The following is a 27967-nucleotide window of genomic DNA, read 5'->3' on the forward strand; positions in this document are numbered from 1 at the left end:
GTAAAAATGAAACTTTTGCCATTTGAGAGCTTGTACTTTGCTCTTTCCGTCGGTTTCCTCCCGCTCCTCCGCCAAATCGCCGGCTTTGTCCTCTCTCTCAACTCCATTATCTACTGAGAGAAAGATAGTAGAAAGTCGATTTAAGATCAATTTTTGCTCAATTAGAACTCTTTGTATCCAGTGACATTACCGGATATACGATCACAATCGATTTGTAGAATCTAGTCAAAGTTTCTACAGGTATAGATGGGAGTAATCGATTTGATAACAAGAGTAGATGTAATATGCAAGAAGTACGAGAAATACGACGTCGACAAGCAAAAGGATGCCACCAACAATATCAATCGGAACGATGCATTCGCCGGACTTTACACCGCCATTGAATCCGATCTGAATCAAGCTGTGGAGGTAATTAGATCTTTATGATATCAAAAGACTTTATTATCACGTTGTGTATGTTGTTTCAGATGTAGTTTTGTTTTTGGTTTGTGTAGAAATCGGAGGTTGCTGCGGCGGAAAAGAACAGGGCCACGGCGGTGGCGATGAACGCCGAGATTCGACGGACGAAAGCTCGGTTACTCGAAGAAATTCCCAAATTACAGCGTTTAGCTTTCAAAAAGGTTTACATGCTCATAACTTAAATATTTAAGGACATATACATCAATTATATATTTACATTACTTCTAACTTACAATTTAGGAATAAACAAATTTTACTTTTTATGGGAACATTCGTTATTTGTTTCTTTTTTATCTTTTCTTTTTAAACGGCTTCCACTAGCACATATTAATTTAAACATTTTGTAAATTTCCAATATGGTTAGGCCAATACATTAAACTAAACGTTATAGTTAAAGTTAAAGGTTAATGCCACAAAAATAATTATTTATATGCTCTTTAAATGTTTTAACAACTTTGATTTTTGTTCTTTATATGTTATATTATATTTTGATTTTTTTTTTTCATTTATTGGCAATGAAGGGATTACCATGTTATGATGGTGGGTCCTGTTCTTTGATGTTGAAATATATAATAATACATATTTTAGTAAAAGTTTGGCCTATAATAAAGATATTCCTAGTTGTACTCAATCGCCATCTACGATATTTATTAAATTTAGGATCTAACTTTATGTCTAACCAACAATAGAATACACATAGTGTACTCACCAACTAACACACCTCACCCTCGAAGATAAGTTGCGGGTTTTATTCTTGCCTTCAATGCATTCCTATTTCATTTCAAACTATTACATTTTAAAATATCTATTGTTGACCAATCCATGGCTAAAAATAAAACAAAAAAATCCAAAACATAATGGCAAATAGGAAACAAAAGAAAATGTTGAAGCTAAATGGGAAGTGAGAAGTAAATGTTACGAGTTGAAAATGAGAAAAAAAAAATCCACCATTATATAAGATTTTGGGGTCTTAGAATATCAATTAACTTGGATAATTTCTGGGATCGTAATTGCAATCATTTCCAAAATCTATGATTTTGACCCTTATGTGTGGGGTATCACGAAATCTGATTTTGGATAATCCAAGAGATGCAATTTGGAAATCATGTCACTTCCAAATTCGAAACACAGAAAAGTATACCTTGTTGTTTTGTGTTCTTTAGAGATAAAGAGAACCAGAAGTATAATTTTTAAGAGTAAGTTTTGTAACCCGTTTTCTAGAACATGCAGTATGTTCTTATACAAGAAGGAAAAGTAGTTGGTGGTAGCTACATGCAATTTGGAGCCAAATAAGTGGTTGGGTATATGGTTATAAGACATAACCGGTTCTGACATCACAGTGATGTCACCACCGCTAGGAGCTTTGCCCCGTGGACCCCGCTAGGGGTGCTGCCCCTAAACTCCGCCAAGAGGCTGCAACCCCTTGGAACCCTACACCCATGGGCGCTGCCCCCAGACCCTTGTATTCCTGAGTTCACAATTATCACATCGAGTGTACACACCGCACCTCAAAGTCCGATTAGTAAATTAAACTCTGCCTATCTCATTATTAGTAATAATTACACCATAATATGTTGATAACATTAAAATCACCAACATTCCTCCCCCATTTTAGTATAATCCTTAATTAACTAAAAGCAAACACAAAATCACACTTATGCATAAATGAAAATATCTTGAAATTGAATTTTCACATTACTACATTAGTATAATATACATGTCAAACACTCGAGCATCAGGGTGTCCTAAGGATTGAACCCATCCACTCATTTGAGTAACTGAAGATACTATACACATAAATTAAATACAATATCTAATGTTTCATACTTGACACTATTACAGCCATGTGTTCTATACATTCATGAGTGCATAAAAGCCTAGCCCAAGCTTTCTGAAGCGACATCACTTCACACTTACATAAGTAGTCCTTCTATATCATGCACCTATTAATGCACTTTTTCAAAAGAACTATTAAGAACTTAATGAAACTACTTTAACAATACAATTTATAAGCACATACCTTGGGATGTAGTAAACAAATGTGCTTCAATCTCCATATGTAAGCTTTCCACATTGAATTCAACTTCTAACCTTGTATTAGAAAGGATCTGGGTATCTCACCCATATAGATATCAAGTGGGCCTTAAAACCATCCCTATAACAAACTTCTTTACCAAGTCTCTAGCTAACCCCTTCATCAAGTGATCAGCTAAGTTTTGTTGAGATCGAACAAACTCAACATAAATGATACCATGAGTAATGAGCTCACGTACCATGATGTGCATAGCACCCAAATGTCACAACTTTACATTATACACTTGATTGTATGCTTTTGCCAAGGTGGAAGCACTATCATAGTGTATAGAAATAGGTGATATAGGCTTTGGCCACAAAGAAATTTCATATATAACATTCGTTAACATTCTGCTTCTTTTCCAGCAGTTGCAAGGGATACAAATTCAGATTCTATAGTTGAATTTGTGATGCATGTTTGTTTCTTAGAATCCCATGAAATGACACCTCTACCAAGAAGAATCATCCAACCACTTGTAAAAGAGTGGTCCTCAACATTAGTGATCCGACTAGCATCTGAATATCCTTCAATAACTGAAGGAAACCCTACATAAGTCAAACCAAAATCCATGTTTTTCTTTAGATACTTCAGCACTCTCCTTACTGCTTTCTAGTGATGAGTACTAGGATTGCTAGTAAACTTACTTAGCTTCCCTACAACAAATGCAATATCAGGCCTTATGTTGGTCATAACATACATTAAACACCCAATAACCTTTGAATACTCAAGTTGTGAAACTACTTCACCACTATTTGACATAAGTTTCATACTTGGATCAAAATGTGTACTTACAGGAGAACAATCAGAACAATTGAACTTCTTAAGCATTTTCTCAATGTAATGAGACTGTGAAATTGAGATTCCTTGATGTTCACGCTTGATTCTTATTCCAAGAATCACTTCTGCATCCCCCATATCCTTCATAGAGAACTGAGATGATAAAAACTATTTGGCCATGTCAACTTGCCCTTGATCAGTACCAAAGATTAACATATCATCTACATACTAGCATATGATCACTCCTTTTCCAGACTTATCAAACTTGTTGTATACACACTTGTCTGATTGATTCAACTTGAAACCATGTGACAAGACAACATCATCAAATTTCTGATGCCATTGTTTTGGTGCTTGCTTTACCTTATACAATGATTTAACTAACTTGCACACCTTATGCTCATTTCCAGGCATAACAAAACCCTCAGGTTGTTTTATATACACCTCTTCCTCTAAATCACCATTTAAAAGTGTTGTTTTAACATCCATTTGGTGAATCACCAAATTATAAATTGTTGCTAAGGCAATTAGCAGTCTAATGGTGGATATACGAGCAATTGGAGCATAAGTGTCAAAATAGTCAATGTCAGGGTTTTGTCTAAAACCTTGAATAACCAACCGAGCATTAAACTTGTCAATTGATCCATCAACTTTCATTTTCCTTTTTAATATGCACTTGCAACCCAAAGGTTTGCATCCAGGAGGAAGATCAAACAACACCCTAGTATTATACCCAAACCCAACAAATGTACCACACTTAGTTAATACATATTTATCATATTCATAGACCTGTTTATATCCACATCGATTAATTTACACCACCAGAAACTAAGTTCTTCCTAATCTTAGGAACATGAATAACATTCTTAAGAATAAGAGTTTTGTTCTTCTTCAAACAACAATCTCGTTTCATGTGACCATGTTTGTTGCAATTCCAACACACAAGTTTTGCTTTCTTGTTTGAACCCTTATGATGGTCATCTTTCTTCTTCTTTTTACCTTTGTTATTTTTCTGATGTTTTTCATCTTCCACCATGTTCACTGAATATCCAGGAACTTCCTTTTCTTTTCCCTTGCCACTTTCTTGAACCCGAAGATCCTCTTCAATTCTCAAGTGACTGCCATGTTGTACTAGAGACAACTCTTATTTTTGGTGTTTCAGTGTGTGTTTAAAGTCTTTCCAGGATGGGTACAATTTGTAATAACACTTGAGACAAAAATGGATTCATCCATTTGCATTTCGTGTAGTTCAAATTGTCCTAAAATCCTCATGAGTTCATTGTACTATTCCATGACAGGCTTTGAATCCACCATCTTGTAATTATTAAAATTATTGACAAAGAATTTCTTACTTGAGGAATCCTCTGTCATGTATTCAGATTCAAGGGCATCCCATAGATCCTTTGCAGATTCTTGATTTTGATAGATGTCAAAGAGAGAGTTAGACATACCATTTAGAATATGCCCACGACAGATGTAATCATCATTTTCCATTTGCATGTTCTTCTGGTATGTTTAAGGGTTTCATCCTCCATTGGTTCTGGTCAGGAGTGCTCAAAACGTGAACAACTTTCAGGGTAGTAAGAAGGAAATGCATCTTCTTCTACCAGCGACGAAAATTAGTGCCTTCAAACTTGTCCAACTTCTTGAATTTGGAAGTCATGTCTTTAACAGATTCTGCCATTGATATTCTTCACAAAATCACAGATTTTGATTGCAAGATTTTGTGGTCTTAGAATATCAATTAACTTGGATAATTTATGGGGTCGTGATTTCATTCACTTTCCAAAATCTGTGATTTCGACCGTTATGTCTGGGGTATCACAAAATCTGATTTGGGATAATCCACGAGATGCAATTTGGAAATCAGGTCACTTCCAAATTTGAAACACAACTAAATATACCTTGTTGTTTTGTGTTCTTTGGAGATAGAGATAACCATATGTATGATTCTTTTCATTTGGAAGTTTATCAAGTCATCATAAATTGTTCAAAATCAAACACCCAAGTATAATATTCAAAAAATTAGAGTACAATTATTCGGAATGTGAAAATCATGAGGGGAGGATGTTGTGCTATCACTTCGGGCCCTTCCCTTTCGAACCAGAAGTACCTGAAACCATAAACAAAACTATAAGCACAGAGCTTAGTGAGTTCCCCAAATTACCACATACCACACACAATATAACGAATGCTTTGGATCGAAACATAGTCTTACAGTCACTTTTTGCCATGGGCCAAATCATGGTCTTTCCTTACAATGTCGAGGGCCAAATCCCGGTCTTTCATACAAATTTCAGGGCCAGATCATAATCTTTCATACATTTGCGATGGTCTAGATCCTGGTCTTTCATGTAATTGCCAGGGGCTAGATCGTGGTCTTTCATGCAGTATCATAGAGACAATTAGCATTCTACACAACAAAGTAATGGGTCGACATTGGTTCCATCGACCCATGGATCTAGTGAGGAGACTCACCTCCACGAGAAGATAAATGAGCCGCACACTCGAGCTACTGCTAATACGGCTCCTCACACTAATTAAATACCAAAAATAACCCTAATCAATAATCCGTGTTTTTTAACCCATAATAAATGGTCAAATAATCCCAATATTCTAATTAGGGGCACAAAGGTCATTTTGCCATTCCCATTCGGCCCAACTTGAAAATCCCAACACCTAATAGTCCAAGCCCCAAAAGAATGGCCTAAACGCTGGATCTAGGTCGTATGCCCCACATACCACCTTGTACGTCCCGCGTACAACAACTGATGCAGAAGGAGGAAATCGGGGTCGAGGTGCAATACGCGCAACGTACATGATTTTATGCCTGGCGTATGCATCCTAGGTCAAAACTCCCATAAAGGTCTTAATGCCTTAAGACCTTACTTCCAAACTTCAGATATGAGCTTATTAAAACCTCTAAGGGCATAAAGTTGCAATCTGTATGCCTTTGCATGGCTACAAAGAGCCCAACACTAAAAACCTAACTCATACAATCATTTGCTACACCATAACTCTTGCATGGGGACAAACCAAGATCCAATCTTTCATTTTTATGACTTAAAATACCCTAAAATGTTTGAAAGGACAACTTAAATGTTGTGGAGTACCTCATACTCACAAAGACCTAGGTTTTGGGACAAAAGGGATACAAATCTAAGCTTAACCAAGATCTAGAGAAACATGAATCAAGGTTGGAGCTTTATATCTCCAAATGGTGCACAATGAAGAGAAAATGCAGGATCCAAGGACTTGAGAGCAAAACTGTAACACCGTGATTTTTCACCCAAATTTTTTTAAAATTCAAACACTTTTTAACAGAATACGTTGCGGAAGACTTATTATGATTATTTCAAAAACATCACCAATGTTACTTTCATGTCAAAACAAACCTATCAAAATTTAAAGTTCATAAAAAACACAATGATGAAAACCCAACATGTACAAATGGTATCATAACTAAAGATACTAAATAAAACTACCCAATGGTTCCCATCCTCACCAAGACATCATGTCAAGCTACCTGTTCCAATACACAAAAACCAACAAGCAAAGCAAAGAACAAGTGTTAGAAAAAGCTAAGTGAGTCAATTACAGTACAGTGTTAAAAGAACACATATATCATAGATGGATTCACACAAAACATCCACACAAAGTCAAAGACTCACAAGCAAGACATATAACATCACACCGCATAAAAAACACAGGTTTAGCTCAATTTATTTTAGTTCTTCTTTTAGAGCTTCTTTTATTAGTTACTCTCCTCAACGCCGCTGTAACTAATTTTATTTTATCGATTTTCCGCTTAAATATTAATATATAATATTTTTTTTCTCCGCTTTACATTAATAATTACTCACTGGTCACCATCGTTGTAATTATTAAAGTAATACCTCCTAGTTAGGGTTTATTATTCACCGCAAACCCCCAAGGCAAGTACCCCGTTCGCTACTAACGTGACCGACACGACCCAATGCACTAGGTGAGGCACGAATCTCACCCGTAATCATTGCTCCCGGTGCGCTGTGTTCGCTACTCCGACTTTGCACATACGTATACATGCGTTGTCGTTAAGGATTGGTACGAGTGGTGCCAATTCCATCATGTTACACCTCCCAATTCCCACGTGATGTTTGCGTCGGTCTTACCGCTTGACCAACATCACTCCAGTCCTGGTATACCAAGGTTCACCAGGACCATGTCCCGAGTGGTTGTCTAGAAAGACCATTTGGCGTGAAAGTTGGCTTAAGCTCTTATCCTATAGGTATCTTTCAACCCACAATGCCATCATATTATCCGGATAGGGTATATACTTATGACTAGGTTACTACCCTTCGCCCCGCTAGTGTGTTTCCCTTTTTAATTTAATAATAATTAATTAATTAAGGAGTTACACTTTTACCCTCTCAAGTAATCATGTAAATATTACGAATTTTCTTTTATTAACATATTACCTCTTTAAGGGTTATCTTCATGCAAACATGTAATTTTATTTAGTTATTACATTTACATTACACACCACTTTAATTCACAACACTTCTATAATGATCTTACAACACTAGCATGCTTGTCCTAAAATATTATAAACAAATATTTTCAAACAAGTAATGGCATGCTCACAACACATAACATTCATGCACAACACTCACTCTAGCATGACCTTAGCTCACACCTCACATCAAACGAAGAGGGGTATTGCATGCAACATCCTAGATACAGTTACACATAAGGTATTTCAACATTAATGGCACAATACTCAATCATCAAAAGACATCCTAGATTACTAGGTTCATCCCATTTCATCTAAGATATGAGATACTCCTAACAATGTACTTTTAAAAACCACGAAGTTGACTCACCTTTGCCAAAAATGTGACCAACTCACACTTCAAGTCTTGTAAGGGTTGAAGTACCACCCTTTCCCCTATTACAATACAAATAAAAAGATTATTGGAGTTCTACAATGCCAAAGATGACAAATCCATAACCCAAACACATAAATCAACTAATAAGCAAAGTTTCCAGTTTTAGACCCAAAACAGCCACCTGTTTAGAGCTGTTTTAGCACACTTGGAACCTGTAAAATTTTTATTTTTATTCATATTCCAGAAGTTCAGAATTGTATCTTTTCAGAAAGTACTTTTAAAGGTCCAAACGAGTTTTCTACAATTTTATATGATTTTTACAAAACTGCCTATCAATGCAGCTACATTCTGACCAGCTGGTGAAAAAGACGATTTTTACCTAAGTTGGAGGCAACAACAGGTCCTGGAAAAAATTCATGGAAAAACTAGAATCAAAATTCAAACTTTAAAATTTACGGATCATTAATCCGACTCCTGGTTATTTTTCTATAATTTTTCCAATACAAGGGCAGATTCGACAATTTCTTGCAATTTCTAGCTTTGGGTTTTAGAGACTTTTTGACCACTTAACCCATTAAACCATCACTAAAAACACCCATAAAGGTAAAAAATAACTTATTAACAGAAGTAAAATATCAAAAAATAGAAATAACAATTCCAATCACAACCCACTAATCAAGGTACATAGCATTTGGTGGAAAGCGAAGTAGGTTGCACAAATAGGAATTTGGATTTCTTCCACCACCAAGTCTCATGGAAGGACTTTGAGAGATTGTTTTGAGACTTATTGGGTGACTCAAAACATGATTTAATCACAAAAAAATATCCATTTGATTCATGATGGAAGTTAATATAAGTTTTAGAAATCAACAAGAAAAATTGTGACTCCAAAACTTTGATCAAAACATGAACTTGAACAAGGAAATTATTGAAGGTGTTCATAAGAAATTTTGACAGCAATTGAGCCATCAGAAACACCCAACACAAGTAAAATTTACCATATGAACCTTCAAAGGTTCCTAAGAAGAAGAGGATGAGATTATGATCATCAAGTAGGAAGAGAATTGACACCCATAATCTTCAATTGACAAGGAATTTGACATATGAACATAACAAAAGAGATTAGAAGCTGATTTTTTTACCAATTCTTGGCCAAAATCCCAACCCCTTCTTCCTTCTAGAATTGATCAAGGTAAGGCCTCCTTCCCTCTCTTCCCTCTCGGTTCGTTGCAATCCCAAACCCACAAGAGCCGACTTTTTTTTTCTTTCTATTCTTGCTGCTTGCGTCCCACGTTCTCACACACAAGGTAAGGGCCGATTGATACTCCAAGAATAAATGGGAACGTGAACAAAAACATCCGAACCCTTAAGTCCCCATAAAGACCCGTCGATTCCTCTAACATGGGGGTTATACACGAATTTTGCAATCTAGACCCTTAATTCTCCATATTGAACCCCCTTTACCCTAACCCTAATAAGTTAACATTTCAAGTTTCCTTTTTATGATATTTGAGTCCCTCAACCCCAATTACCCCATTAAAAAGAATTATATTTACCCTAATAATTTCATAAATCAATTTCATTAAATTACACACCTTTTAATTTTGATTAATTCTTTTAGATATTAAATATTTGTAGTTAATTTATTCCATTTTAACCTCATAAAGCTAAAATATTTTGCATAAATAGTTCTTCGAGTAACGAAAAAACTAGCATCGTTTACGGTAGGATTTTCGGGTCGTTACAAAAACCACTTCTATGATGATCTTCCTTCACAAACAAGAATGCCTACAACTCACTCAAAGGCTCAAAAAATGGTCAAAATGGGTTAGGGTTTGCAAGCGGGTCGATATGAGGATGAAGGGTTTTGGGGCTATAAGGGTGTTTAAATAGTGCACAAACCCTAAATATTAGGTTTTAGTCAAAGCCACATACGCCTTGTGTACTAGGGTACGCTCAACGTCCTCGCGCGAGACTAGATACGTCCAGCGTACCAACATGTACGCCCAGCGTACCCATGCTGCCCCCAAAAATACGAAAATGCCATAAAGGACCATTATGCAAATAATCAAACACTAAGAGGGAAAATGGTAAATACCTGGAAGAACAAGATGTTACAGTAAGTTTTGTAACCTGTTTTCTGGAACATGTTATATGTTCTTATACAAGAAGGAAAAGTAGTTGGTGGTAGTTGCATGCAATTTGGTGCCAAAACAACTGGTTGGATATATGGTTATAAGACATAACCGATTCTGACATCACAGTGATGTCACCACTAATAATTAGCAGGGAATGCATAGTTGGAGCTTAACTCGTTGTAGAAATCCATTTAGGTTTCGAGGCTCTGCCCCTTGGACCCTTGCTAGGAGCTTAACTCGTTATAATTAAGACATAACTGCCAGGGGCTCTGCCCCTTGGACCCTGCTAGGGGCGCTGCCCCTAGACCCCACCAAGGGGTTTCAACCCCTTGGAACCCTGAACCCATGGGTGCTGCCCCCGGACCCCCATATTTCCGAGTTCATAATTATCACACTGAGTGTGTACCCCGCACCTTCAAAGTCGGTTAGTAAATGAAACTCGATCTATCATATTATTAATCATAATTAAATCAAAATTTCTTGATAACACTAAAATCACCAAACATATTAGTCAAATTGAAATGTCATCATAACATGTATCATAACATCTTGATCCCAAGAGAAAAAATTTAAAAAGTTTCAATATAAAATGACATACAAGGAACAAAAATAAGAGTTAGAGTTAAAACAATACAAAGTCTTATAAATAATAATTTTGTGACATTAACCTTAAAATATATTACAATTAATTATGTATTTCATACGACTCTATTATTTTTTTCTATAATACATTAAACACAATTAATTTTAATAAAATATTTAATTTAAACTTTAAAAAATCTATTGTTTTTCCCATTCAAAAATGACATTGGACACCATCCTGTTATGATCGAGTTTAACTTAATTGAGTGTCAATCAATCTTATTCTATTAAATTCTTGTTATTGATTCCTTATTCTCCACCATAAAAACAACCAAGTCACTATGTCTTAAATAATTAAATTTTACATAAAATAATAAAATTGATCATTTATTAGTTTAAATTGTTAAAAAGAAAATATATTTCATGAACATAATTGGTATTTGTCGTTTTAGTTTTACATAATAATAGATTCTTAAATTTAGTATTTTTGTTAAATAAGTAGTATTATTATAATGTTTTTTTCTTATTATAATTTTAATAATTATGTTTTTAGGAAATTATTATGTTTAAGGATTCATTATGTATAATTTTTTTTGAACGACAAAGATATTATAAAAACATCAAACTAGTAAGAAGCTAGCCGGAAAACAAAAAAGAATACAAAAACATGAAAAAAAGATTAAACAATAATAGTCATAGGATCTTGTAACCGCCTAACCAAATTCAAGGAAACCCTTCTACTTCTATAATTAGCCCAAAAGAACGATTGGGTAACAATCTTATCAAAAATATCCATCAATCGCCACTTCTTTCTCCCGGATAAGAAATTATTCTGGTAGCTCCAAATCGTCCACCACATAGTCAAAAAATCACCTCTAAATAAACCTTTTTAGACACTTGCAACTGAAAAGAGGAAAGCCAAGCGAGCTAGTCTTCAAACCAGGCCACCACTGGAATATAAATATTCCACCATCTACCAATACGGGACATAATAGAAGAAGTTATATCACAAAGAAAAAACACGCGGTTTACTGTTTCCACATCTCCATCACACAAAATAGACGAAATGTCAATTCCTCTCATCTCCAAATTAGACCTGACTGGCAGCTTATTTAGTCTCAGCCGCCAACCAAAAACATTAACCTTTATAGGCACCATTTTAACCCATCTAGTAGGAGAGGACACTGATAACAAAAAGCTGTCTATATGACTACGAGTAGAAGCAACACTAAAAACACCAGAACCATCCAACGACCAGACCAATCTATCCTTGATATCAAAGAGTATAATGGAAGACAAAAGTTGATTAAAATCGCGCCACTAAGCATTCTCAGCTCCCCCGTCTCTACGCAATCTACGAAAAGAACCCACCCACCCAGCTTGGGACATCTTGTCTTTCACGATAATTTTTTTATCCAGTTCCAAAGAATAAATCCTAGGAATATTTTGTTTAAGAGAAGAATTCCCAATCCAAATATCTTCCCAAAAAACTGATCCAGAACCATCACCAACTCTCTTTTTTCACATACACAGAAGATCAATCCCTTTAACCTTAAGATTTTCCATAGATTTCACCACTTAAATCCAAGGAGAACCAAAAGAAGTAGAATAATGCTTTCTTAGGCCACCATCGTTACCATGTATGCTTTTCACAACCTTAACCCACAAAGCCTCTGTGCTATTGAAAAAACGCCAAACCTATTTAAAGAGGAGAGCTTTATTCAAAGCAAAAAGACTACTAACACCGAGACCTCCAAATGGTTTTTGCGTCATGACTTTATTCCAACTGACCCACGTCATTTTATTTTCACCCAAATCAGCCCCAATAAAGAAATTATTCCTTATGGACTCCAACTTGGAGAGCACACCCATCATCGCCTTATAAAGCGAAAAATAATAGGTAGGCAAAACACCTAAAATTGACTTTAACAAAGTCAAACTTCCTCCGAATGATAAAGTTTTAACTTTCCAATTAGAAAGTTTGGAAGTGACTCTTTTCACCGGTTCAGACCAAGCACCCCAATCTATTCAGATTCCCACCAACAAACAACCCAAGATAACGAAACAAAGTCTTTATAGAAGTACAACCTATAAAAGTAGCTATTTCTTCAACCAAAAGACAAGACACTAATACCCACTAATTTACTTTCATTTAAATTTATTTTAATCCCAAAAGCAAGGTGAAAACAATGAAGAATACGTATCAGATTCGAAATGTTCGAGTTTTTCCACTCACTAATAAAGAGTGCATCATCTGCATAAAACATATGAGACACAACCAAGGGAATGGTAGAACCAATGGGCAGACTCGAAAAAAGACCATTCTCCATAGCTTTATAAAAAGTAACATGGAGACTCTCCTTGATAAAAAGAAAAGAAAGAAAGCAGATCACCTTAGCGTAAGCCTTTGAAAAATTGAAACTCTGTAATGGGAGAACTAATGTACAAGATTGTTGATCTTGTATATAAGATATTTGATTTGTTGTATACAAATAAAACAAATGGCATGTTAGTTTTTGGCACCCACAAACGAATGTTCAAGCTGAGATTACCAACCTAAAAAACGATATGGTATATACCACTCAAATTTATAACATTGTACTTTCTAACGTAGTTCTGACATGTTTCACTTCAAAATATGTTGTGTTTTTTTGCACTTTTCTAGATGCGTGGTCATTTAAAAGTGACATTGTCATGTCAAGTTCTTTTCCAAAATTTCTTATTTTTTGCTTTCTGTTTTATTTTCAACTTTTTTCCTACACCATTCTCCATTAATTTTCTTATCTTTGTTCCTTGGATCTTCAATGTATCATTGAATGATTCACATAAGGTAACTCATATTAGTAGACTCCCACACCGTTTAATATAAGAAACATCTCAACCTTTAATTCACTAGGTAAGTATTCCTCATCTCATGAGTTTGGTTAAGGTGCTTGGTATCAATAAACCAAAATTGATCTGGATAAACCCGAAAAATCTGAGAAACCAAGAAACCAAACCCATGGGTTGGGTTTGGGTTTGGTTCCATTTCTTTAAAAACAAATTATATAGGTTTTAATTTATGTTGTAGGTCAAAACTGACCCAAACCGACCCTTACTTCACCCTTATGAAATTGTGTTGAAAATTTAATGAGATTATATGTAAGTTAACAATTTTTTATTATTTCATATTAGTGGGAGAAATAAACTTTATGGTTTTATAAGGCTTTCTTTGCCTTAAGCCTTTACATATTTTAGTGAAGGTTACAGGATGAACTAAGACAAAATGCACGCTGAGTCGAGCCGAGTTGAGGACACGAAGCACGATGTTAACTAATTAGGTGCACTTTGCGCGTTGAGATCCGATGAAATTCTATTTTTCTAGGTTCGAGTTGAATCGAGTTTGGATCGATCTGATCAGAGTTGACTGATGATTGACTTTGTGTATAACTTTAGAAAGTCTCTAGATCTTACTAGTCATTGGGAACCGAAGAGCTTATGATTTTGGTTGGGTTCAGGTTGGATCAGGTTATGACTGATCCGATTAGAGTGAGATGGTTGACTTCGTGCATAACCTCCAGGAAGTTTTCATAGATCATCAATCACTAAGACCTGAAGAGCTTTAATTTGGTTGGGTTCGAGTCGGATGGGGTTTAGATCGATCGACCAGAGTTAGCCTATGGTTGACTTTGTGGATAACCTCCAAGAAGTTTTTATAGATCGGATAAACTCATTGTTTGAATTTAGTTAAACTCAAGTTTGCATTCAGATAACCTTCGTATTTGAATTTGAATTCGGATAACTTCAAGGTTTTTTGAATTCGAACTAAGATATCAATCCACTATTAACAGGACCCTTTAGGTCCCATTATTCACCACCGAAAACCAATATATATATATATATATATATATATATATATATATATATATATATATCCTTCTCTCTCTCTCCCTCTCTCTCTCTCTCTCTATATATATATATATATATATATATATATATATATATATATATATATATATATATATATATATCAACTCTTCTTTCCCCTCCACAATTCATTTTTCTTCCAATTTTCTAGGAATCTTTTTGCATATATCGGTTCTTCCATTATTATTGTAACGAACAATAACATCATTAACTCCTAGGTTTCTATGTCGTAGATTACAGCCTTTAGAATGCATAAAAATCTTTAAGGACAAGAGTTATTTAATGTAGTTACAGTTAAAATTTTAAAACTTCCTGGTTGGTTTTTATTTCAATTTCATCTGCTTAATTCATTCGGCAATGAGGCAATCTCCTTATATCTTTATTATAATAAGATTTGATCACCAATGATTGAATTGATTTTTGGACGAAACTTAGTAAACAAATAATAACAACCAGACATATTATTGCGACTAATTGACATATAATTCTCAATATTACTTATCGGGTTGTCTGCTTTGGATTGTACTAACAATTTGGAATTAGTTCACAATTCTAATAATCATATTCTTTGTTTATTAAGTCTAAAATACAAAAATCTTAAAAATATTTATACTGTGCTTAATTTTCAGACAAAATAGTCTTTGGAATTTCTTCAATAAATTTTAGACTGATGAATCAAGAATATGTCAAACTTGACCATTTTTGAAAGTCAAAACTACACCCGTTGGCCTGACAAGTTCAAGTTTCTACTTGTTGTGCTTTAGTTTGGTCTTGTTCTAAACCCTAAATTGCTCCAATTTCAGTCAATACGATCACTGAAATAGGAGAGGCTCTAGATCGGAAAACAATTTCTGACTTGGAAAAATAAGGGCTCTATATTGAGAGTCTAAGAACTTATGTATTGGTTACATCAAGAATTCCTTGTCTAACCACCTCTATGATCTATATGCACCACTCCTAGATCCTAGACAGCTCCAAAAAACCTTAGAGCTCAAGTACAAATCACGTGAGGAAGGTACTAACAAATATCTTGTGTCTAAATAATTAGAGTTTTAAACGGTCGAAGAAAGACCACTCTTAGAACAAGTGCATGAACTTCGGGTCTTCGGTAACAAGATGAACACACTTTTCATCTCTTTATCGGGGGATCTTCCAGGTAAAGGTAATTACCACAAACTTGTCTCCCTCCTGGAAAAGACTTCTCCAAAATGATCATGCACATATATAAAGATTGCTCTTTGAATGATTTGTTGAAGCAACTTCGAGTATTAAGATTGTTTCTCCAAATATCAATATATGTTTTAAAGGTATTGTAATTTCTTAATTTTTTTTTACAATTATTAGTTAAATGCAATTTTCCATTTAATGTTACTTATTTGGTTAGATTGACAAATTGTTAGAAAATACATCCACATATATATATATATATATATATATATATATATATATATATATATATAACCCTTTTTTGACAAATAATTTTTTTTACGAAGAAATAACTATTAGATTTTATTGTTAGTTATTAAATAATAAAAACAACTACCATTTTTAAATAAAATATTTATGTGTAGACCTTTTATTTATATTGTATATTTATACTATTGATGTAAATTAATTAATTACGGTGTCTAGTTTAGGAAATGTAAATTAATTTACATACATGAATTTCATATTTTTAAAATTGTCATTTTCCTTCTAATTAAATTTCTTAACAACATTCCTTAATTCGTGTGTTCAAAGGTTTAGCAAGTATTAATGATTTATTTATATATATTTGATTTGTAAAAATGTTTTATAACTTATAGTAAAAAAATTATTAAGACATAAATTTTTATAAATACTTAGTCAATGGAAGTCAAAAAAATTATTAAAAATATGTTATAGCTTAAAGAACACTAAAACATGGTTTAAGAATTAAGAGATATAAAGCGCTTGGGTCGAAAGCCCAATTCGTCGTGGCTTGTGTTGAAAGTCCAATTCCTGGCCTATATAGTCTACATACAACTCGTTTTTGCTTCGAACAAAGGATTAACTAATTCACGAATATAATTTTTAAAATTATTATTATTTTAATTTTTTTTAATATTTAGTTATTTCACATTTCCAAACTAACTATAAGTATTATTATTATTATGAAAAAAATATAGAAAAACATAACGAATTATATATATTTGAAAAAACTCATATATTTCAATTTTATGTTCAGAAAAACATTTATATTAGTTTTTAATTTTCATATATAACAAAATTCTATGTTTTTGCGAGAAATGACCACGATTCTAAAAAACGTGTCATGACGCGAGACGAGTTTATTAAACTTGACACCCAAATTACGTGTCAAGGCGTGCCTTATCACGTTATGGCGTAAATTCTTTTCAAAGTGCGGATTTTTTTTTCTGATCGGTCCTAAAATAATTGAGTTTTTGTTAACTTTTTATATTAAATATTAATATAACACTTCTAAAAACTTGATATATTTGATAAAATCCAATAATTATATGATTTATCTTTATTAATTAATATAAAATAGTCACGTCTTGAAAAACGTCATGACTCGCCAAGGCTTACCATGATTTAACTTTGACATTGCATTCAAGCCCATGCCTCACAACATTGGAAATGACAAATGTTCTAAATAACGTAAGACGTGACTTGACGGCAATGTCAAGCCTCATGTTTTTCAAAGCCTTGGTGAATCACGTCGTTTGTAAGGCGTGACTTAAGACGGCAATTTTGTATATAATTAATATTTTTATATGTATTTTCAACTATTATTCATATATATATATATATATATATATATATATATATATATATATATATATATATATATATATCAGTTTAGGCGGCATTTTGGTAAACTTGACGGCAGTTAGAAGCATTGGAGACATGACGCGCCATGACAGAGCCATGACGAGTTTTTAGAACCTTGTAAATGACCAACTAACAGTGTTACGTCAATTTATTGTAATGTGTTTGAAAGACATGTCTATACCTACATCTACTTTTCTTTCTTATGCTTAATCATTTATGTGTATGGAATCAACATCTTATTTTTTTTTCCTTACTAACTAATTGATATTAGCCTAATAATATCCATGTCATATTAAAAAAAAAGTCACACCACATTATGAGCCATCCATTTTTCTTTAAAACATGCAACTTTTTTAATTTTAAAAGTAAATCGTAATATAAGGTTTTTATGAATATAAAAATAATATAAGGGCTTTGATATATATATATATATATATATATATATATATATATATATATATATATATATATATATAAGGTTGTAGACCTCGCTACTCAGTAATTGTTCGGTTGACTGCCGAGTAGTGAGTGCTCGAGGAGTACTCGAATTTGTTAATTCATGTAGAAATATTTTTAGGGAAATTATATATATCAAAATCACAAGTTAAAATCATAAAATGGATTGAAATATATAACAAAATTAGATAAATGTGAATACACAGAAATTGAAAAAACACATAATGGTCTTACTTTGTGAATAATTACTGAAAATTTAAGATATATATATATATATATATATATATATATATATATATATATATATATATATATGTGTGTGTGTGTGTGTGTGTAGTAATAATCAAATGTGTGTGTTAAATAATAAAATTATTAAGTATATTATACATATTAATCACCGAGTTGACCGAATTTTAGAAACACTGCTTGTTTCAATAAGGGCTGATCGGGAGTACTGAGTACTCGAATTCTATAAATCGTCTCCGTAAGGAGCCGAGTAGGGAGTACTGGCCGAGTAATCTGCCAACTCGGCAAGTTTTACAACACTATATATATATATATATATATATATATATATATATATATATATATAAACGGAACAAATAAAAACTCCTATTGTTGATGTTTTTAATAGACATACTCTTTGGTGTATTTATACTTTTCTAAGTTGTGATTATAAATTACATTTATACTTTTCTAATTTTTATATACGATACTTCCTATGTACGTTCTCATTCACAGAAATCATGAGACTAACCATCAATAAAAATATCTTATTAAGTATTGTTTGATTTATGTCAATTTCCATTACACAATTCAATTCATCACATCAATACTGATTAACATATACATGATGTAGGTAAAAGGTCTTTCTAAGGATGAACTTCAGGCACGAAATGAGTTGGTCTTAGCACTTAAAGAGAGAATTGAAGTCGTTCCTGATGGTGTAACAACCAAAACTCAACCGACAACTGGTTTAGAATCATCAAGTTCAAATAGAAAAATCATATTTGACTCAATGCAAGGTGATTATTGGATGCGTATGTTTTGTGCTTAGTTTTTAATTTTATATCGATATTTTATTTTGATTACCGGCTTATGGTAATATCAGATGAAACGTTTGATAACAACTACTACCAACATACTGATGACACCAATAAATTTAGACAAGAATATGAAATGCGAAGATTGCAACAGGTATGTTGAACTTAATTTGAATTTGGGTCGATTATCAAGATAACAATATGAAATTACTATTTAGGTAAATATTTGATCTAAATTTGACTATTCCCTTATGACTATTTGCCTATTTTCATGTCTAAATATATTACAACATCCACAATAATAAAACATGTTCAGTAAGGTTAGTTTTGAAACAATTGAATTTTATAAACTAGCAATAAGCTAGAAAAATAAAAAAAATTATAAGATGATTGTCAAAATTGTGTTTTGAATCATGGATGAAAACAACTAAAATCTTCCATAATAGATGTGAAGTTTTTTCATTGTTTCAAAATAAAAAGTTTTTTATTTTTACTTTTATTTTATTTTTACTTTTTTATTTTTTAAATTCTAAAAGAACTCATATTAAGGATGCTTTAATATATATCTTGAGACATCAATATTGACAAATAATTAATGAATTTAATTATATGTAGGACGAAGGGTTGGATGTGATTGCAGAAGGACTTGGTACTCTGAAAAACATGGCTCAGGACATGCAAGAGGTATGGTGATATAAATCATTAGTAAATAGATAAATATATTTTTAGATGATAAAAATAATTTAAATTATAAATTTTTTAATGGTGCAGGAAGTTGATAGACAAGTGCCATTGATGGATGAAATTGATGACAAGGTAATCTTATTTTCGGGTTGAAATCAACCAAATTAAATCTTAGTTTTAGTATGTGAATATCTTAATTTAACGATTCTTATAGTTTAATCAAGATTAAAAAAAGAAAATTTTAGTAGGAATATATATATATATATATATATATATATATATATATATATATATACACTAGCCGTTTACCCGCGCCAAGCGACGGGTGCGAATTTTTTTCATTCGATAATTATTTCTAATCCAGACATTTATGATTGGGTACCCAACTTTGACACGATGGTAATGAAAAGGTAAACTCGTAACAATGAATCTAATTTGATTTGGAAGATGGTAACTTGTAAGTTAAACTAACCCATTTAGGTAGATTAGTTTGGGTTTAAAACAAAAATATAATGTTGTTTTAGTTAAAAAAAAGTAAGTTGTCTGAAAATAAATTTTGTTTTCTTATTTGAAGATGCACATTTTCATTTGTTATTAACAAAACTTTGAGAAATAGATGGATACTCTAAAACACAAGGAATAAAAAAACATATAAAAGAAAAACTTACATGTGAATTACACTGAAGACATTTAAGTAGACATCGGTTCAAAAAGTCTGTTAACAGGCATTCCACTAAAAACTTCTATGGCAGCTAAAGGCGATACTCCTTCCCCAATATGAACCTGGACGTAAAACAGAAAACTTTAAGTATGAATACAAAAACGAATATTTAAAGAAATTTTAGTAATCTTAGTTTTTTATATGTTTAGCCAACAAAAAGAACCCCCAAAAATACGTATATACACACATATAAGATTCCTGGTATAAGATATAGAAAATATAAATGTAGGGTGCTATAAAGAGATTTTAAACCTTTAAAATGGCAGAAGTGGAAGAAACTATAATGAAAGTATATTACTAAATCTTGAACTTAACCCACATCTAAAGTCATACAATTCCATCCATCCTGCATTTATATTGTGGCACATTGCACAAATCCGTTAAACTATATAGATACATGTAGAGATGGTTAAAGATACATGTAGAGATGGTTAAATGAAGCATTACCCACTTCAATACGTCTGGTTTCTCCTTACTTACCATCAATCCACATCCCTTAACCTATAAATACATAAAAAGCAATATTAATCAAATAATAACCGCATTATGTTGTGCTTCATATTAAAAGTTAAAACTAATCAACATTAATTGAAGAAGCCTTGTAGAAAGATTATTATCTCCAAATGACAGTTAATTACTTGAATAACTAAACAAAATGAAGCCCTAAGGACACGACTTTACAGAAGGAAGCCCTCTTTCCATCACCAGAAGTCACTGGCTGCCATTCAAATTTCAAAATTCCTCTCACATTGATGTACCTGAACATCAGCCAACCAATTGCATAAGTAAATAAAGACAAACAACCAATGAATTCACAAAAGATAATTAACAAACTCCATAAAAATCAAAATAGCCAATTATCAACTAACATCAGGCTATAAACGTCTACTAAACTTCAAGGAAATTGAAGGGGAGTGGATGCTTGAATATATGATTGGAATAAAATACTTTCCAATACTTATCCTCAACAACCTATTTGTCTATGATTAAATCTTTAAGCAGTCGTACAAAAAAATGGAGCAACCATATAACCCTATTTAAAAGGCACGAAAACCCATCTGTATTATTATCGAGAAAATTAGTCTGTACCTTCGTTTGTCCGTAAATCTAGAGTATTGTGTCTGTGATCGCAAACCAAATAGAGACAGAGAGGCAGAGCGGTGGCGTATGTGTGGGTTGGTGGTGGAGAGACTGTGGTCCGATATTGGTGCGATGATTGTAGGTGTAGTGGAAGAGGTACCACGGAATGGCGGTTGGATGGAGATGGGGTGCGGTGGTATGTGGTAAAGCATCTTGGGCTAATTACTCCCATGGGAAAACCAATATTATTCACCAATGTTTTTAATCTTCAACCTTCCGTGAATGCTCCCATGTTGCAGTCTTGAGTGAGGTAGGCACGGTGTTGGTGGAGTGAGGGTATGGCGAGAGAAGTTTAGATATAGTATTACACAAAGACATTTTAGTGTGAGAGTGAGATGGTGATTTTAAAGTGAGAGAGAGGTACTGAGATTTATCGCAAGAAAGAGAAGGAAAATGGAGTTGCGTCTGATATCTTTTGGGTTAGAAAGAAGCAAGACGCATGTGTCAAGCACAGTGTAAGAACCATTGTTCTCTGATTTGACCTTAAGAACAGTGCTTAACATTTTGGCAACTATAATGAAGGTATTTTTTTCCCAATCTTCGAAGAAAGAAAAGAACAATGCTTTTACTTTATCTTACTGTGCAGAAGGGTTCAAATATCCTCAACTATTTATTGATTTTATCCTAATTGTATGTAACACCAGAAGAAGGAGACGATGATGGTGGTGAATTGCTGACAGTGATGGTTGCTTTTGAATGTCGTGGTGGCTAGGGCTTCTATGTTTTTTAAAAGATAAGAAATGGGTGGTGGTGAAAGCTTTTGACGGTGGTGGACACGTTCGGTGGTGGAGACGTTGAGGGCGGCTAGGGTTTCTAAAAGTTATAAGTTACTGAGTGTGGTGCGAAGTGGAAGAGTAGGTGGTGGTGCAATTGTGATGGCTTGATGTTGGTGAAGAAGAAAGGAGGGAACATCGTTTCGTGTTGGTGGTTTGTTGATGCATGCTAGGAGGAGATCCAAGATTTAGGGTTTTCTGAAAATGTGTGTGTGAGAGAGAGAAAGCTTTCAAACGATAAGCGTGTTCCAGCTATTGTGAATAGCAGATAAGTTACACAGCTGAGATGATGAGCTTAAGAAGATTGTACATGATGTAATTGTATTGGTACCTCTTAAAATTCAAGAAATATCTAATATGTTTAATAATATAGTAAATATATATATATATATATATATATATATATATATATATATATATATATATATATATTAGCAAACAAAGAAATCAATCATTAGATTATTTAAAAGTAAAATGATTCACAAGAAAAAGTTATCAAAAAAGCACATTCATGATTCATTTTTAAGTGAACCAAGAAAAAATCACTCTTATTACAATTTTAGTAAATATTAACACAATCATCGTAAAAATGAATCATCGAAATGTTTTTTCGGAAATTTTTTTGGTGAATCATCTTATTATTGATTCATCTAATGATTCATTTGTTTTGCTCGCCAAAAAAATAAGCCGAAATTTTTTTTCTTACTTCTTACAAAAAAAAAAAAAATCTTACCGGATCTATATCCCACTAAACACTTAATCTGGATTCATATATATTCTTTAATAAATACATATGACTATTTCATTTTGACTTTATTAATATAATGACTTAACGAGTTAAGCCAGAAAAACATGACTTAATGAGTTAAGCCAAAAAAACATGACTTAATGTATTTAGACACCAACCGTTCACTTATACCCATTTCGATTTTTTTTCTACTTCTCTCATGTTAAAATCGATAAAATATTTTTTTTTCTACGCCAACATGCCAACCCATGACTCATCAACCTAAACACGACACGATTGTCAGGCCCAATCTTTAGTATTATTAAGACAATTTTTTAGTTTAAAAATGAAATATACAAGATTTTGTCCATACATACATCATTACCCGTTCATGTACCTTACGCATAAAAAACTTAACCAAAAAATAAAAGAAACAAACCCTAATCAAATCAAACTCAAGCTTAATTTCATATGAGAAAAACTAATCTTATGATTTATTTATTTTTAGAGTAAATTACACGGATGGTCCTTTAACTTTATAATTTTTCCCTGATATGGTCCCTAGAAAACTTTTTCCCTGAGATTGTCCATACGGAGCAAACATTGCACACAAAAGGTCCTTATGACTAACTCTATTAACAGATTCTGTTAAATAGTTATAAATGACGAAAATGCCCTTTATTTTATGCACACAAATGGTCCTTATGACACACACACACACCCTCTCTCTTTCTCTCTCTCCCTCTCCCTCCTCTCTCTCTCTCTCTCTCTCTCTTTCTCTCTCCTAATTTCACCACCACCACCACACTCCGATCATAGCAACTGTGATTGAATCATGGTCGATTACGTAATTATCCATTTATTGATAAAGATTAACTACATCTCTAGGCATCGAGTTATTGACATACACAATCATCATTACATTCCAAGGAATTAAAATCTCTTTAGCATGATTCATGAACATTTCTTTCATAAACATCACGTAGGTAGACGAAGTAGAAATTGTTACAGCAGGGGAAAGGCCAGCCATGGTGCCTACATTAGATTTTAAGGTAGAACATTACATCATTGTCTTACAAATCTCCAACGCATAAGCAAACATCCGATTTTGGGCGTAGGAAGCAACCATGGCATTCCAGGAGACGATATCTTTACCAGAAATTTCATCAAACACCTGGCGTCCTTCCAATAACCGGTTACATTTTCCATACATTGTAATCAATCCATTTCCTACATAAAGATTTAAATGCATACCCTTTTTTAGAACAGAAACATGGGTTTGTAATCAGACCCACAAATTCTCAGACAGGGAACATCCATCATTTCGTAGAACATACCTCGATACTCCTCCTTGTCACCGTTACCGTCATCCAAACTCCAACTCCATCACTACTGGCACCTCCACCAGCGTCAATTCCTGCAACGAAATCTACGTATGTTAAACTTACACCTCCGGATCGAAGCTTCCACCAAATCGAACATCAAATAAGATGGGTGGAAGAGATCTGATTACCTTTTTTCTGGCGAGGGAAGAGAAATCGGTCTTAGTTGGTACTTGTGTGGTGCATCGCAGCCCCCCTCCTTTCATGCCAGCGTGTTCAAATGATTGATTAGCACTGGACCGGTAGCCATATTAGTCTTCTGATTCCCAATCTTCCTTTGTGTGTTTACTTATTGTGAACAAAAAAGATGAAGACGAAGGGCATTTTGATAAATATCCTGGGTTCTGTGAAAACTAATGGTGAGGTTGTCCATTAACCTTCTTCGTCTTCTTCCTTTCTAGTGAGGTTGGGAATCACGACTGTTTTGTTTCATGATTTTCAGATATGGAACTAAGAGATGGGTTTTCTAAGGAAGAGAGATATTTGGCGAGGGGGTAAAGGCGGAGGAGATTTGTGGAGGCTTCTGACGATGACGTTGTTGGTAAAAGGTCAGTGGTGATGAAAAGAAGAGTTTGACGGTGGTCTTCCAATTGAGAGAGAGAGAGAGAGAGAGAGAGAGAGAGAGTTAAGGACCACTTGTGTGAAAAAAATAAAGGGTATTTTCATCATTTACACTTATTTAACAGAATCTGTTAACAGAGTTAGTCATAAGGGCCTTTTGTGTGCAATGTTTGCTCTGTAGGGACCATCTCAGGGAAAAGAGTTTCATAGGGACCATATCAGGGAAAAACTGTAAAGCTAAAGGATCATCCATGTAATTTACTCTTATTTTTATTTATTTATTTATTTGTATCTAGATATGATAATTTTCCAGTTTATAGAAGGGAAATTTTCAATAAAGTAACTAAGTTTATCGAAAATTTCAATTTTAATATCGTCTTATTTTTTTTCTCAGTTATGTCATTGCATTTACAATTTTGTTGCAGTATCAACCAAATGACTGATTCTCCCTATTCTCCCGGTAACTAATTTGCCCAAATTGCATAAAATCACTAAGTTTATCGAAAATTTCAATTTTGACACAGTGTTTCTTTTGCCAGTTATGTCATTATATTTATGTTTTGGGTAATATTTTTACCTTTACTTTATTATGCCTAACAACTTAAAATTATACTATTATCTTGAATGACCCAAGATCTTGAAGTAGTCAACATCTTCACACTGTCATCATATTTCTTGTATCGATGAATGTAGGGAAAAAGACTTATTCAAAATAACATGGACTAAGTCAAAAGGCATGTGGTCAAAGGGAAGAGTCAAACAAGAATCAATGAACTTCCCTAGATTATAAAGAAGATGTGTGGATCCCTATGGCTTGGTTATAACATTATATGTGGCCAACCATGTCACAAGAATCTTGATAGATTATATTGGTAACTTGATTTCTCCAATGGTGTTCTTGGTTTCTCCGCTGAATCCTAACAACACCAAAGATCTTTGGACAATTTCAGAATTCGGGATGTTCATTTTGTTGAGAGTTTCAAGTAGGATGATGTTGAATGAACTCCCGCCATCTATCTACATCATCGTACTTGAAACTCTCAATAAAATGAAAATCTCAACAAAATGAGCATCTTGGATTCTGAAATTGTCTGAAGATCTTCGATGTTGTTAGGATTCAATAGAGAATCCAAGAACACCATTGGAGACATCAAGTTACCAATATAATCTATCAAGATTCTTCTGACATGGTTAGTCACATATAATGTTATGACCAAGCCATCATGATGGGGATCCAACACATCTTCTCTATAATCTAGAAATGTTCATTTTAAAGGACTCAACGTCTCTTCTCTTTGACCATGTACCTTTTGACTTAGTTCATGTCTTTTTGAATAAGTTTTTAACCATGCATTGATCAATACAAGAAATATGATGGTAGTGCCACAATGTTGGCTAGTTCTAAGATATTGGGTCATTCAAGGTATTAGTATAAATTCAAGTTGGTAGGCATAATAAAGTAAAGATCAAAATATTACCCATAACTTAAATGTAATGAAATAATTAAGAAAAAAACATGTTATCAAAATTGGAATTTTCAGTAAACTAAGTGACTTGGTTGCAATTTGGGCAAATTGATTATCGGAGAATAGAAAGAACCAATCATTTGGTTGATATTGCAACAAAATTATAAAAATAATGACATAATTGAGAAAAAACAAGATGATATTAAAATCAAAACTTTCGGGAAATTTAGTGCGTTTTTTACAATTTAAAATGACAAAATAAATAAACGCTACTATATTTCAGTCAAAATTATCGTTTAACTACTATATTTAGTTCTCAGTGAAAATTATTTAAGTTTGACAATTTTTTTTGTTAATGTCGATCGCTTTGACATAGATAAAAAAATTGCTAGGATTTAGTGTCAAACTTTAGTGTCTAACATATTTAGCAAAATCATTAAACTTGTTAAATTTTTTCTTGTTGTCACCGTTTTAACTTGGTAGAAATGTTAAAATGATCTGACATAGAAAAATACAGTGTTTAATCACAAGATAACTAAAATATAATCACTTTTATCTAATTTGCCATTTATAAAAAATTAAAAACTAAACTACATGGTTTCCATTTTTTTATCCGTAAGAAACACAGTAAAATTCTGTAGTCACACAACGTCACAACCATAATTTCAGGTCGAAAGGGCAGCTTCTGATTTGAGAAACACCAATGTTAGACTCAAGGATACAGTAACAAAGGTAACACCTTATATAAATCTTTTTTTGAGATTCTTTTATTTGTTTATATATTTCTTTATTTAATTGCATGTGTCGGTGAATATTTTTTTAGTTGAGATCTAGCAGAAACTTTTGTGTGGATATCATACTCTTATGTTTAATTCTTGGGATCGCTGCATACCTATACAAGTAAGTTATATTTCTTGTTATTAGTCAAAATATGATAAATTTTTATCAGATTTATGTAGTTGGACTACATCTAACTAAATACACATTTATTGTTATTGCAGTGTATTAAAGTGAATTTTGCAAGGTCAAGATACAATATTTGATGATTCGGTACTTTTATTGTTGGGTATGAGAATGACTAAACGTAAATGCTTTATATGTAATTTTTGGAAGGCAGGATTTTATAGAAAGTCAGAAACTGTTATAGTTTGTGTCTTATTTAGCTTGATTTTATTTAAGAGACCTGATATTTCCACTGAAGTTTTTTATCTATCCATTAAAAAATAATAGACAAATATACCTCCATTTACTCATTTAATTCATCCAACTTGTCTCTTTCTTCCGTTCTTGTTATTTCTCCTCCACCTCCACCTATTTTCAATTCTGAAGAACTGCATCACACCTACTTTCAAATCGAAATGTCTTACTTTGGGATCATGTCAAATCTACGCAAATA

General features: G+C 33.1%; 1 protein-coding gene and 1 long non-coding RNA gene across 3 annotated transcripts; one reads left to right on the forward strand and one right to left on the reverse strand.

Moving 5' to 3' along the window:
• LOC145167842 (syntaxin-71-like) lies at nt 1-27678 on the forward strand. Its single transcript, XM_079087100.1, has 9 exons — nt 1-408; nt 495-620; nt 18934-19099; nt 19186-19271; nt 19733-19801; nt 19889-19933; nt 27241-27303; nt 27395-27471; nt 27573-27678. The coding sequence occupies exons 1-9, from the start codon at nt 247-249 to the stop codon at nt 27583-27585; spliced, it is 807 nt and encodes a 268-aa protein (XP_078943226.1). The 5' UTR covers nt 1-246; the 3' UTR covers nt 27586-27678.
• Nucleotides 6623-22504, reverse strand: LOC145167843 (uncharacterized). 2 transcript variants are annotated; one of them, XR_013741474.1, is made up of 7 exons: nt 21612-22504; nt 21161-21280; nt 20970-21023; nt 20775-20868; nt 20470-20584; nt 8173-8237; nt 6623-6836 (listed from the first exon to the last, which is right to left on the reverse strand). It is a non-coding gene; the product is annotated as an uncharacterized LOC145167843 (long non-coding RNA). The 2 variants fall into 2 exon arrangements; XR_013741475.1 differs by lacking the exon at nt 8173-8237 and having other exon boundaries at nt 6626-6836; nt 21612-22498.
• Nucleotides 27679-27967: the final 289 nt, after the last annotated feature.

This window comes from Lactuca virosa, chromosome 3, assembly GCF_052849685.1.
Source record: "Lactuca virosa cultivar CGN04683 chromosome 3, Lactuca_virosa_CGN04683_v6, whole genome shotgun sequence".
Lineage (NCBI taxonomy): Eukaryota > Viridiplantae > Streptophyta > Magnoliopsida > Asterales > Asteraceae > Lactuca > Lactuca virosa.

What these genes read in the sequence shown, in the direction of transcription:
- LOC145167842 (XM_079087100.1), top strand. Translation starts at nt 247, where the DNA reads ATGGGAGTAATCGATTTGATAACAAGAGTAGATGTAATATGCAAGAAG. An exon ending in AGCGTTTAGCTTTCAAAAAG is followed by an intron (nt 621 to 18,933) that starts GTTTACATGCTC and finishes TACATGATGTAG; the next exon opens with GTAAAAGGTCTTTCTAAGGA. An exon ending in TGGCTCAGGACATGCAAGAG is followed by an intron (nt 19,802 to 19,888) that starts GTATGGTGATAT and finishes TTAATGGTGCAG; the next exon opens with GAAGTTGATAGACAAGTGCC.